The 12619-nt window shown below is 45.1% G+C and overlaps 2 protein-coding genes across 2 annotated transcripts; both read left to right on the forward strand.

Annotated features, from left to right (window-relative positions):
* Nucleotides 1–9735: 9735 nt before the first annotated feature.
* PG997_014153 (Peptidase M20 domain-containing protein 2) lies at nucleotides 9736–11142 on the forward strand (the record flags this gene model as incomplete). Its single annotated transcript, XM_066818467.1, has 3 exons — nucleotides 9736–10060; nucleotides 10112–10255; nucleotides 10307–11142. The coding sequence occupies 3 exons, from the start codon at nucleotides 9736–9738 to the stop codon at nucleotides 11140–11142; spliced, it is 1305 nt and encodes a 434-aa protein (XP_066660655.1).
* A 642-nt stretch (nucleotides 11143–11784) lies between these two features.
* On the forward strand, nucleotides 11785–12565 carry PG997_014154 (uncharacterized protein; the record flags this gene model as incomplete). The annotated part of the gene is made up of 4 exons (XM_066818468.1): nucleotides 11785–11793; nucleotides 11844–11948; nucleotides 12007–12315; nucleotides 12533–12565. 4 exons carry the CDS (start codon nucleotides 11785–11787, stop codon nucleotides 12563–12565), a joined length of 456 nt encoding a protein of 151 aa, XP_066660656.1.
* Nucleotides 12566–12619: the final 54 nt, after the last annotated feature.

The raw sequence follows: 12619 nt of genomic DNA on the forward strand, positions 1-12619 counted from the left end.
CTAAATTACCCTAAGTGGGGGCGCGCGCGCGCGCAGCCAATCCGCGCGCTCGTCGTACGGGAACTCGTCGTACGGGAACCGGCCCGTGCGCGGGCCTCACCCCACGCCCAACGGGCGCTCGTTCTCGGAGAACGGCGGGGGGAATGGCGGGCAGGCCAGCTCCGCAAACCGACGGGTCTTACTACCCTATAAAAAATATTATCTCCGACGGGCCAGCTCCGTAAACCTACGGGCGACACTACCCTATAAAATATATAATTTTTAACGAACAATACCACTATATAAAATATCCTGTTTCCGACGGGCCAGACTACGTAAGCTTTAAAGATATCTCGATTAAACGTAGCATATTTAACGAGATACCTTAAAAAAGCTATATAGTCCGTTTAATCGTAGCCTGAGTTCGTAAAATAAATACACTGGCCGCCTTAAATAAACATCACCGAGACTATTACAACTAGGACCACTATAACCAGGACTACCACGACTAAAACTATAAAAACGAAAATAGCCAGCGTTATTTCGATAAGCGTTATAAAGGTAGTAAAACAATTTATATTTATTTTTTTAATAAAATACTATAAAATTATTAAATATTTAATCGTTATTAAGTTAATTAATATATAAAAAGTTAATATTAACGATATAAAAGCCGTAGATTTTATTCGCGACAACGAGTTTACAAAGTCTTTATATTATTAAAACACGACCAGGACCGCCACGACTAGGACCGCCACGACCAGGACCGCCACGACCAGGACTACCACGACTAGGACCACCATAACCAAAACAACTACGACCAAAACCACCACGACTAGGATAAGAAATAAAATTATTTATATTTATTTTTTTAATAAAATACTATAAAATTATTAAATATTTAATCGTCGTTAAGTCGATTAATATATAAAAAACTAATATTAACGATATGAAAGCCGTAAATTTCGCTCGCGATAACCAGGACCACTATAACTAGGACTACTACGATTAAAACCACTACGACCAAAATAAGAAATAAAATTATTTATATTTATTTTTTTAATAAAACACTATAAAATTATTAAATACCTAGTCGTCGTTAAGTCGACTAATATATAAAAAGTTAATATTAACGATATAAAAACCGTAAATTTCGCTCGCGATAACTAGGACCACTACGACCAGGACCACTACGACTAAAACAACCACGATCAAAACTATTACGACCAGGATAAAAAATAAAATTATTTATGTTGATTTTTTTAATAAAACACTATAAAATTATTAAATACTTAGTCGTCGTTAAATCGATTAATATATAAAAAGTTAATATTAACGATATAAAAACCGTAAATTTCGCTCGCGATAACGAGTTTACAAAGTCTTTATATTATTAAAATATAACTAGGATTATTACGATTAAAACCGTTACGACTAGGACTATTACGATTAGGACTATTACGAAATATTAAAGCTACTTTAAAGTTACTATATAACGGAAATAAAACTGGCGACGACGAAGCTTAATACGTTTAATAAAGCGCGGTAAAATATAAAACTATTATAATTACGATTATTACGATAAAAACTATAAAACTTAAAACGGTTAACGTTATTTTAATAAACGTTATAAAAATAATAAAATTAAAAAAATAAAATTAAAAACTTAATAATATAATTGCTCGCTACGCCGCGAAAGCGTTCGTAATAACCGCCCCGTTAACCCGCCGCGTTCAGCAAAGCTACCCGGTATACGTTTCGCCGCTCGCGTTTATATCGAACGTTTTTTATAATAGTTTTTATAATAATTAGCTCGTCTCGGTTAGTATCGCTACCAGGAATACCGTATTAATTTAATTATACTCGTCCTCGGTTATTTTTTCGCCCTCCGTTTTTATATATTACGTTTACGGTAACCTATAACGGTAATAATAGTTATACTCGTCGAATCGTAGCCTCTCTTACTACGCTTTATACGCGGCCGCCGGGATCGTACGGTATAATATAAATACGTACGAGACTTTTTTTTAAACTCGGCCGGCCGTTTTCGTTATTATTATTTTATAAAATAAACCGGGTATTTTTTTTTATACCTCGTTTAATTAACGTTATAATACCCGGTCGGTTTTATACTTTTACCGGTATTATTATTAAAGCCGGCCTTCGCTTTCGCCCTCGCCCTCGTTTTCGCTTTTACTTTAACTCTTACTTTAACCCTCGCCCGGACTTTAACCCTTACTAATACACCGGTTATACGGCTCGTTTTAAACCTTTATATAGTCCCCGCTTTATCTATTTAAAAACGTTCTGAACATAACCCGCCGATAATCGACGCTCTATACGAATTACGTTATCGCTTACCGGTTTAATTACTTAACGTCGCTATTCTACGAATCCTATTACGTTAGCCGTTCGTCCTATACGACTACCGAATTAACCGTTTCGCTTTCTCGCCGCCCGCCCCGGCCCGTTTATTACGCGAAATTTATTAGCCCGTACGGCAGTTTTATATATACCACCGTTACGATCTTTTAAATATCGATTTCGGTCCCTAGCCTCGTCGTTACCGTAATTTAATTATTATCGGCTTTTTTTTCGCTTACGCTTCGAGCCGCGTTTACCGCGTCGCTTAATCCACGCCGCTATAATAAAACGCGTAGCCGATTTTATTCGTTAACGCTTTATATGTTTATTTAAACCGGTAATAAATTACCTTTTTTTATTATCTCGTTAACGGCGCTATAATTAAATTATTATACGTATTACCTCGTTTTCGACCGTCGTCGAGCCCGGCGCGATTATCGTAACGCGATATTAAACGTTCCGTTTCGTCGTCGACGCCCGTACGATCGCGGTATCCTCGGTTAATATCGCTTGCCGGAACGCGCGCTCGAACCGCACCGGTAACGTTACCGTAAATAATATTACGAAGTAATTAAACCGGTATAATTCCCGGAACTTTTTAAACCGCGGCCGGTACGCGGCGTTTATTAATATAATATAATATTTATTAATAAAAATACGCCGAAATAGCCGCTTTACGCGTAAATTATCGGCGTACGCGAAAAACTCGCCGTTTATCGCGACGTTAACGTTTATAATAATAAACCGCGTAACCCGGGTTTATTTTTCGCGCTTTTTAATTTTAACCGGCTATTAATATAAATAATTTACCCCGATATTTTTTACGCGTTATACGAAATCGTTAATTAACGTAATAAATAAAATAATAACGAAACTTATTTTCGCGTATATTTCGAATAACGCCGATAATAAAAATAATACGCTTTTACCCGTACCGATAAAAAATACGATAATAAACACGGCGTTTTTTTATAACGTTAATACCCGACGAGCCGCGTTTTTTTATTCCGTTAACTATTAATACGCCTTATTTTTTAATAACGTTTCGAGCGCGTCGTTAGCTTTTTATTACCGCCGTTCGGCCGCGGGGTCGAGCGTTAATTTAGACCGTTTCGCCGCCGGCGTTGTGGCCGTAGAATTTTCGTTCGCTTACTCGTTTATACGACGTTGTTTTTAATTTTTTCGCCGTTGCCGCCGTTATAATTAATACTATTATTACCGTGTTCGAAATAACGGTATTAAAACCGGTTAATTTCGCGGAAGTTTATTATTATTTACGGTTAAAACTAATTTAAAAATTATATATTAATAACGTAATACTGCCGCGTTATTACGTTACCGTACGTTACTTATAAATTTTATACCGATTTAAACCGCGCTTTTTCGTACGCCTCCCCCGTAGCCGCGTTTTTAACCGCCGCCCCGTCGCCGCCCCGGTTATTATCGCCGGCGAAATCGACCTCGAACTGCCGTATAATAAGCCCGCGAACCGTTCGCTTTAACTTGATCGCTACGTATTAATAATCGGCTATTAATAATTTAACCTTAATATATTAGCCCGTCGCGCGTATTAATTATTTATTTAGCTCGGCTATTTATTATACACCCGCCCGCTTATTTTTTTAAAATAGCGGTACGAGCGCCGGCGTTGCCCTTATACGCCGGTTTACGTTTTAAAAACCGCTTAAACGAAAATAATTAAACGATATACGCGACTATTATTTTCCCGACGCGCGCCGATAAAAACCGCGCTACTTTCCGGCCGATACCCCGGATCGCTTTATTTTTATCGCGGTTCGTTATAAACATTATTTTTTCGTTAATAATAAAAACATTACGAAATAATTATTACGTATCGCCGTATTATAACGTTATAATTTCCGGGCCGCGACCGGGCTATTCGCTTTAAACGTACGTAATAATTAAATAAACGCGCCGGAAATTTTAAAGCCGTTTAAACTAACGCTATACCGGTTCGTTCCGCTACCGCCGTTTCTTACCGTCCTATAACGTTATACGCGCGAGCTCGGCTAGCTACGCGTGTCCCGGCCGTAATTAACTATTCGCTTCGTGCGTCGTAAACGACCGGCCGGCTCTTTCAAATATTACGATATCGACGACGCGCGCGAAATCAAGCAAGGCTACAAACGTACCCCCAGCCGCCGAAACAAAGCCCGTTTAATAGCGCCTCGGCCTCGTCGACGACGACGCACACCTTCTACCGGAACGCCTCGAGCCGAATTCGCTGCCCGAAATAGTATAATATTTTTTTTTTTGCCTCGTTTTTTACCGTACCGCCGATATCCCGCCTTTTTACCGGCGAAACCTTTTTATACGCTATTTAATATATAATCGTATTAACCGGCGTATATAAACCGTTTATAAACTACGCCCAGTACTCTTATTTAAAATATTCGACGGCGTTAACGTTTACCGCCTCGGCGTTTTTCGGCTAACTTTTTAAATACCGCTTCAAATAATAGTACCCGCGCGTATTAAAATAGCCCCGCGAACTAGTTCGTATAATTCTTCGCCGCCCGCCACGCCCGCTACTTTACGTCGATCCCGAACACGGCGGCGAAATATAATAGCGGGCTTTCGAAAACCCGGCCTTTTAGTTTTTATTAAAGCGAGTAAACGCAGAACTAAAAAACGGCGCGGCCTAATATCCCCCGCGCGTCCAGGTTTTTTTCATTGGCGACGTTGTTTTTTTTTTTTCCTTTTTTTTTTTTTTTTCTTTTTCGAGCGCTTCGATTATATCAATTAACGCGTTTTATTACCGGTCTACGAATTAAATCCCCCGTTACGCCTTCGCTTTTTCGCGCCCGAGTTTATACGCCCGTACGTAGTAATAAAAATAACGTTATTAATACCCCCGGTATTAATTTATTATACCGGCGTGTTTTTTCGCGCCGAACGGCCGTCGCGCCGGCTTACCCGGATCGATGCTCTCGAGTTAACGAAGCGTTTTGTGCGGGATTTACGCTACCCGCTCGAGCGACCGCGCCACTTTACCGTTAAACGCGCTCGCGAGCCGCGTTAGCCGCGCCTGCTTTTTTTACGCGTAGCGGTCGCGTAGTTTCGCCCGAACCGCCGGCGAAACCGGGCCGGCGCCCGCTTTGTATAGCGTTACTAGATTTTTCCCGTCTAAGTGCCGCGCTTAACCTATTTCGCGTATTTAAACCGAATCGCCGTCGAGCCTCGCGGGGTTTTTAACGATACGGCGTTACGCCGCTTCCTCGGCGGCTAGCTGCGTACTATACGCCGTAAGCATTTGCCTTTAGCCGTCGCTTTATTCGCCGCTGTTTTCGCCTTCTTATTCCTTTTTATCGTTATCGTCGTCGTCGTCGTCGTCGTCGTCCGCCACGATTTAATACCGCGTATACCGCCTCGGCGTATATAATTATAAAATAACGCGTTTTTAGCCGGCCTCGACGTATACCGTTTACGCGTAATAAATTATATTTTTCGAATTTATTATCTAATACGGGTACCCGGCCGAGGCGTACGCGTAACCGGGAAGCTTCGCGAGCCCCTCGACCGCGGCACCCCCGTCGGCCGGGCGTTCAACCGTCGCGGGGTAACGCGCGCCGCCCTCGATCGATTAGTACCGCGCGAGCACCCGCTAAAACCGCTCGCCCGTAAACCGGTGCCGGTTACGGAAATACGCGGCCGCCGCGTTTACGCCGACGCGGCACAATACGTAAAACGCGACCCCCGGGGCCGATCGAATACGACGATAGCCTCCGAATTATCGTATATAATAACGGTCGCTATAATCGCTTAAAAAAAAGCCGAGAAAGTTTAAATATATTTTTATATTAAAAAAAATTAAAATAACTAAAAATAAAATAATAACGAAATCTTAAATACGTATTTTATTATTTATAATAACGACTTAATAAAACGTAAAAAAACCCTTAATAGCCGCGACCCTACGTAACCTTAAATTAACCTTAAATAACCCTAAATAAAGCGGAGCCGCGCTACGAACTAACCCGGTCGCGTTATTATACATAACGCGGTCCTACGGGAACGGGCCCGTGCGCAACGCTAACCCCACGCTAAACGGCCGGTTATTCTCCGTAAACAACCGCCGGAATAGCGCTTAAAATAATTACGTTTTTAGTTATAATCGCCGTTATTATTCGTTTTTTCGCCCTCGCCGCCTTTATTAAAATAGCGGTATTAAAACCGGTTAATTTCGCGGTAATTAATTACTATTTACGGTTAAAATTAACCCGGGAACCGAACGTTAACGGCGTAATATTAACGCGCGGTCGCGGTGTTATATATTATTTATAAATTTTATATCGATTCGATCCGGGCCCCTCGTCGCGTTTTCCCCGTCGCCGCGTTTTTAAACGAGCCCGCCCCGGCCTTATCGTCGTTATCGGCCTCCCCTGCGAGTTTTATTTTAACTTATCGGATTATAAATTTATAAATCGTACGGCTTAATTTAATCGCTACGTATTAATAATTAAATATTATAAACTTAATTTCGACGTACCGGCCGATTATACGTACGAATTATTTTATAAGCTCGGCTGTTTTTTACGAGCCTTTTTTTTATTTATTCTTTTATAATTAATCGTTAAACGACGGCGCCGCCCCGGTATACCGGTTTACGTTTATAATAACCGTTTAAACGGGAATAATTAAATAATATACGCGACTATTATTTTTTCGACCCGCGTCGGTAAAAAACGCGTTATTTTTCAGCTAATACCGTAAATCGCTTTATTTTTATTATAATCGATAATAAATATTATATCGCTATTAAAAACGAATACGTTTCGAAATAATTATTACGTATTATAATATTATAACGTTATTATTTTTAATTCGCGGCCCGGCTGTTCGCTTTAAACGTATATATTAATTAAATAAACGCGCCGGAAATCTTATAGCCGGTCGAATTAACGCCGTATAAGCTCGTTTCGCCACCGCCCCCGCCGCCCGTTTTATAACGTCGCGCGCGCGAGCCCGGCTAGCCGCGCGTACCCCGGCCGTAATTAACCGTTAATTTTATATATTATAAACAATCGGCCGGCGTTTTCGAATATAATCGTATTAATAATACGCGCGAAATCGAGCGATTCCGCGAGCGCGTTTTAATCGTTAAAATAAAGCTTATTTAATAACGCCTCGGTTTTATTAATAACGGCACGCGCGGTTATCTATACGTCGTTTACCCGGATACGTTACCCGAAATAGCGAAATAATTATTTCTCGGCTTTTTATAATACTCGCGCCGCGCCGCTTTCGTTTTAACGATACTTTTTCCCGTACGTTATTTAATAAACGATAATATTAATTAACGTATTTATTCCGTTAATAAACTATATTTAATATTTTTATTTAAATTTTTTAACCGCGTCGGCGTCGACGGCCTCCGGGGTTTTAAACTAGCCTTTAAACGCCGCTTTAAATAATAACGCTTATATATATTAAAATAACCTCGTAAACCGCGGGGTATAATACTTTATTTACCGTTACGCGCGCCGCGTAACGTTAATTTTAAATATAGCGGCGAAATATAAAAACGGGCTTTCGAAAACGCGGCCCCCGAGCTTTTATTAAAATAAATACACATAGAATTAAAAAACGGCGCGGCCGAACAGCCCGCGGGCATTTAATTCCTCGTTTTCCTCTTTCGCCGCCTCGGCCGCTTTTTCCCCCTCGTTAAGCGCCGTAATTATGTCGGCTAACGCGTTTTATTACCGGTTTATAAACCGAATTTTTTATTATATTTCGGTTTTATTACGCTTTAATTTATACGTTTATATATAATAATAAAATAATACCGTTAATACCCTTAATATATTTTTATTATATCGAGATATTTTTCGCCTTAAATAACCGCGCCGCCGGCCGGCCCGGATTAATACTCGCGAATTAGCGCTATACCTCGTACGGTACTTACGTAAACCGTTCGAACGACCGCGTTACTTCCCCGTTAAACGCCCTCGCGAGCCGCGCTAACCGCGCCTGCTCCTCCCGCGCGTTTAAATCGCGTAGCTTTACTCGCACCGCCCGCGTAAACGGCGCCGCGCTCGTTTTATATAACGTTATTAAATTTTTTTTTTAAATACCGCGCTTAGCTTATTTCGCGCACTTAAACCGAGTCGCTATCGATACCTGTAAATTTTTCGGTTATTTTTCGGCGCGCCTCGTTTTCGGCGGTTAATTACGTTTTATACGCTATAAATATTTACGTTTAACTATTTTTATCGCCGTCGCTTTTTTTTCCCTTTTTTACCGCTTATATTATTATTATTATTATCGTTATCGTCGTCGTTATCGTTATTAATAACGTTAAATACAATTTAATACCGCGCGTACCGGCCCCGCGCGAACGCTTAAAACGTCGCGCGCCCTTAATCTTTCCCGTCCGTCGCCCTGCCTACGCCCGCGCCCGCGCCCGCGTACGCGTAATACGATATTTTCGTTCGATTAATCGTTTAATACCCGTAACCGCGCCGTAAATAGCGATACCTCGCTAACCGCGAAAACCGGGGTAACGGCGCGTTTTTATTGTTCGGTAACGGCGCCGTATATAAGTCACATAACGGAAACGCCGCCGCGTACGTCGTTACCGCTACGAGCGTTTTTTTTAAATAATAAACCGCGCGGAAATACACGTTAATATACGCGCCGCCCGGCCGCAGCGCCGTTATATAATATATATAAAAAAAATAGCCGACGCGGCCGATTATATTATATTTATTTTTACTTTATTCTCGCGCGTATATATAATAAAAACCGGAAAAAGCGCTAATAAAAAAAAAAAAAAAAAAAATCGAGCCTCGATATTAAAGTATAAAAGATTTAAAAATAAATAATCCGTTTAATTCGCGCCGCCACCGCCGCCGTTCGCGTATTACTTTAACCTTAATATTTACCTTAAATAAAACAGGCGGCGCGACGCGCCACTTAACCGCGTTACCCGGCTACGTATTATTTTACTATACGTTAAAAAAGCGGGCCCGTGCGCGCGCGCTTAACGCGAAATTATTTTATTTAAACAATTAAAAGAATAGCGGGCATATTTTTACTATTAAAAAATATTATTTTAATACAAGGCGGGCAGCCGTTTTTAATTATCAACGCACCTCCTTACATATCCACCCATAGTCGGCATTGCCCGAAAGTTGGAGAAAAATAACATGGAGAGTCGAAGGAGTGCCGGGGGCGCATCACGGTGGGGGCGGCCGCCAAGAAAGGGGCAATCTCCCGGGGTAGTCTTTACCCCACACTACGGCTCTTGCCCGCCACAGTGCACGAGCTACAAGCCGACGAATCGGCAACACATCGCATCTTCTTGCTAAACAACTCGACTCTCAACTACATTCTCGTAATCAGAAGGCCAACCGCCAGCGGACATTCACCATGCGACTAGATGTCGATGATTTCGTCGTGGTCACCCACGAAGACGCAGCACCAAGCGCACTGCAGTCTGCCCCGCGTTACTTGTCCGAGCTCAATGATGCCATCGATCGCATCACAGAAAGGCTGTGGGAGGTCAACAAGAAGATCCACGACAACCCGGAGCTGGGATACGAGGAGTTCATTGCCCACGATACGTTGACGACGTTCATGAAAGGCATTGATGGCTGGAAAGTGACGCCGTCTGCCTACGGCTTGAAGACGGCCTGGGTGGCGGTGTGGGACAGTGGGAAGAAAGGGCCCGTGGTGTCTTTCAATTGTGAGATGGGTAAGTCGCTGCTGCAATCGCATTACTGGAGATATCCACTGACTAAAATAGATGCATTGGAAGGAATCGGCCATGCGTGTGGACATAATCTCATCGCGACCGCCGCAGTGTCAGGGGCGATAGCCACAGCCGAGGTCACGAGAAGCAACAAACTTGCCGGAAAGGTGGTGCTGTTCGGCACCCCGGCAGAAGAAGGTAAGCATCGCCACACAGAAGTCCCAAACATTGCCCGCTAACACACACCAGGCGGAGGCGGCAAGATCAAACTGCTCGAGGCCGGCGCCTACAAGGACCACAAAGTCGACCTTAACCTGATTTCACACCCGGGCATCACCCGCAACCACGCGCTGACGCGAACCTCGGCTTACACGGCGCTGCGCGTCGAGTACTTTGGCCGGGAGGCGCACGCGGCCGCGAGCCCCTGGCTGGGCATCAACGCGCTCGACGCGCTCATCACGGCCTACAACGGCCTGTCGGTCCTGCGCCAGCAGACCATGCCCGGCGACGTGATCCAGGGAAACATCACCGACGGCGGCGCGCGGCCCAACATCATCCACGCGTACGCGGCCGGCAACTTCGTCGTGCGCGCCAACACGCAGGCGCGGCTCGAGGAGCTTCTAGTAAAAGTCCGCCACTGCTTCGAGGCGGGCGCGACGGCGACGGGCGCGCGGCTGGAGATGGCGATGGGGATGGCGTACGCTGACCACGTGCCTAACCGCCCGCTCGGCGCCTCGTACGCGCGCTACTTCAACGCGCTCCTGCCCTCGTCTTCAAACCAAACAATCCCCGCCGACCAGGACCTCGACGAGATGCTCGGGCGCAGCGGGGCCAGCACCGACCAGGGCGACGTCAGCTACGCCATGCCGAGCCTGAGCCCCGGGTTCGCCATCGTGCCGGGCCCGCAGGGCAACGGGCCGCACAGCCCCGACTTTGAACAGGCGAGCGGCACCCGGGACGCGTTCGAGCGGGCACTCCGGGTGGGCAAGGCGCTGGCGGGCACGGCGGTGGATGTCTTGACTGTCGAGGGGCTGTTGGGCAAGGTCAAGCAGGCGTGGGAGAAGAGCATCAAGGGGGATGCTTAGGCCCAGCGGGTTCAGATTGGTGTCGGAGATTCGACTCGATATCGCAAATTGTATGGGCTCTGCAAATCCCATTGTCATCTAGAAGGTGATATGGTAGGCCGTAGAAGCCCATCTTTGTCAGTGGCTCTTTTGACGATAGATGTGTAGCTTTGTTCCCCTAGCTAACCCCTTTGTGTCGAGGCTCACGGTTGCTGGTTGCGGAAGAGTCGCTCCATTGTTGAGATGGTTTACAATAATCTACTAAGACGACTTGCGAGTCTCTCATTTCATCTCTCATCTGTATGCATAGTAATCAAACCCCGCCAAGATGGTTACGCGCCCATGGGAACAGACAGCGGATCCAGCCCAAAACCGGCCGGCGCGCAAAGCGCCCCGAAATTTGGTCTATAACTATTACACGGGCCCTCATAACCCGGGCACCGCTCCCTATTGGGCGAGCACGATCTTGTGTCCCCGAGGGTGGAAGAGAGAGATCATCTCTACGCCTACATGGCTCATAGACTGACAGAGAACTGTAGGACGCGCCATGGCCCTTTGACGAGATAGAAAACCGCAACGGGACGACGAGGAAGGTCAATCCCAGTGAGGTACAGGGTGTTCACATCCAGTTATTCCTCCAGACTCTGTTGGCGATGCCTGTCAATGGCCGCTGTAAGTGCGATTGGCTGAGGATTCTTGTTTTGCCATCTTGCTAACATCAGGGGGCCAAAACGGCAGTGATCACCCAAAACTATTTCCTGGACAGCGGTATATCGATTGCCCTCAATGCGTACAACGTGCGCGTTCCCAAACGAGAGCAGCGAGTGGTACGTCGGTGATGCCTGTGAGGCTCACTCGACTTTAATTGCTAACTTTGTGCCGCAGTGGGCGTACTTTCATTGGCGCGGTGCGCAATCCTGCCTCGACGTGCCATCTTTGCCGGGTCCTGGGTTCGACTGGACAAGTACAGATTCTCAAGCGAAGACGGGCGCGACGAGCGAGACTAGAGCGCGAATAAGCGCGCAACTATATCGCGAGCAAATTGGTCCTTGGCCTTCTGTAATAAACTTCCCGTTTCGCTGGGTCCCGAACGGCCGCAAGTATCGGCTGTGGTGTTACATCCACCGCCATGAGAAACCGGCCGGCGGCAGATACGACGACATTGTGTACTCGATGAGCGTCTGGGATCGCGAGGTAAGCGACCATAGCCCTTGACTACTCTGACCCTCAAACTCTGCGCAGAACAACCAGATCTCGTGGCACGACCCCTGGGGACACCAAACCATGCGGCAAGATGGGCCGACGTTCAGAAATTGTGGGCCAATGCGGCACCTGGATATCTGCAGAATAGACCCATCGTGGCCGTGCCTTATACCTCACTGAGAAATCGTGAATCGCTCCTTTCCTACAGCTCCGCATCATCATCATCATCATCATCCCCTGAATCCATTAGTTTCTTTTCGTCTCCTGACCATGTGCCACAGTCCAAACGACGACG

The sequence above is a fragment of the Apiospora hydei genome (genome assembly GCF_038363865.1).
Source record: "Apiospora hydei strain CBS 114990 chromosome Unknown utg000010l_segment0_segment0, whole genome shotgun sequence".
Taxonomy (NCBI): Eukaryota; Fungi; Ascomycota; class Sordariomycetes; order Amphisphaeriales; family Apiosporaceae; genus Apiospora; species Apiospora hydei.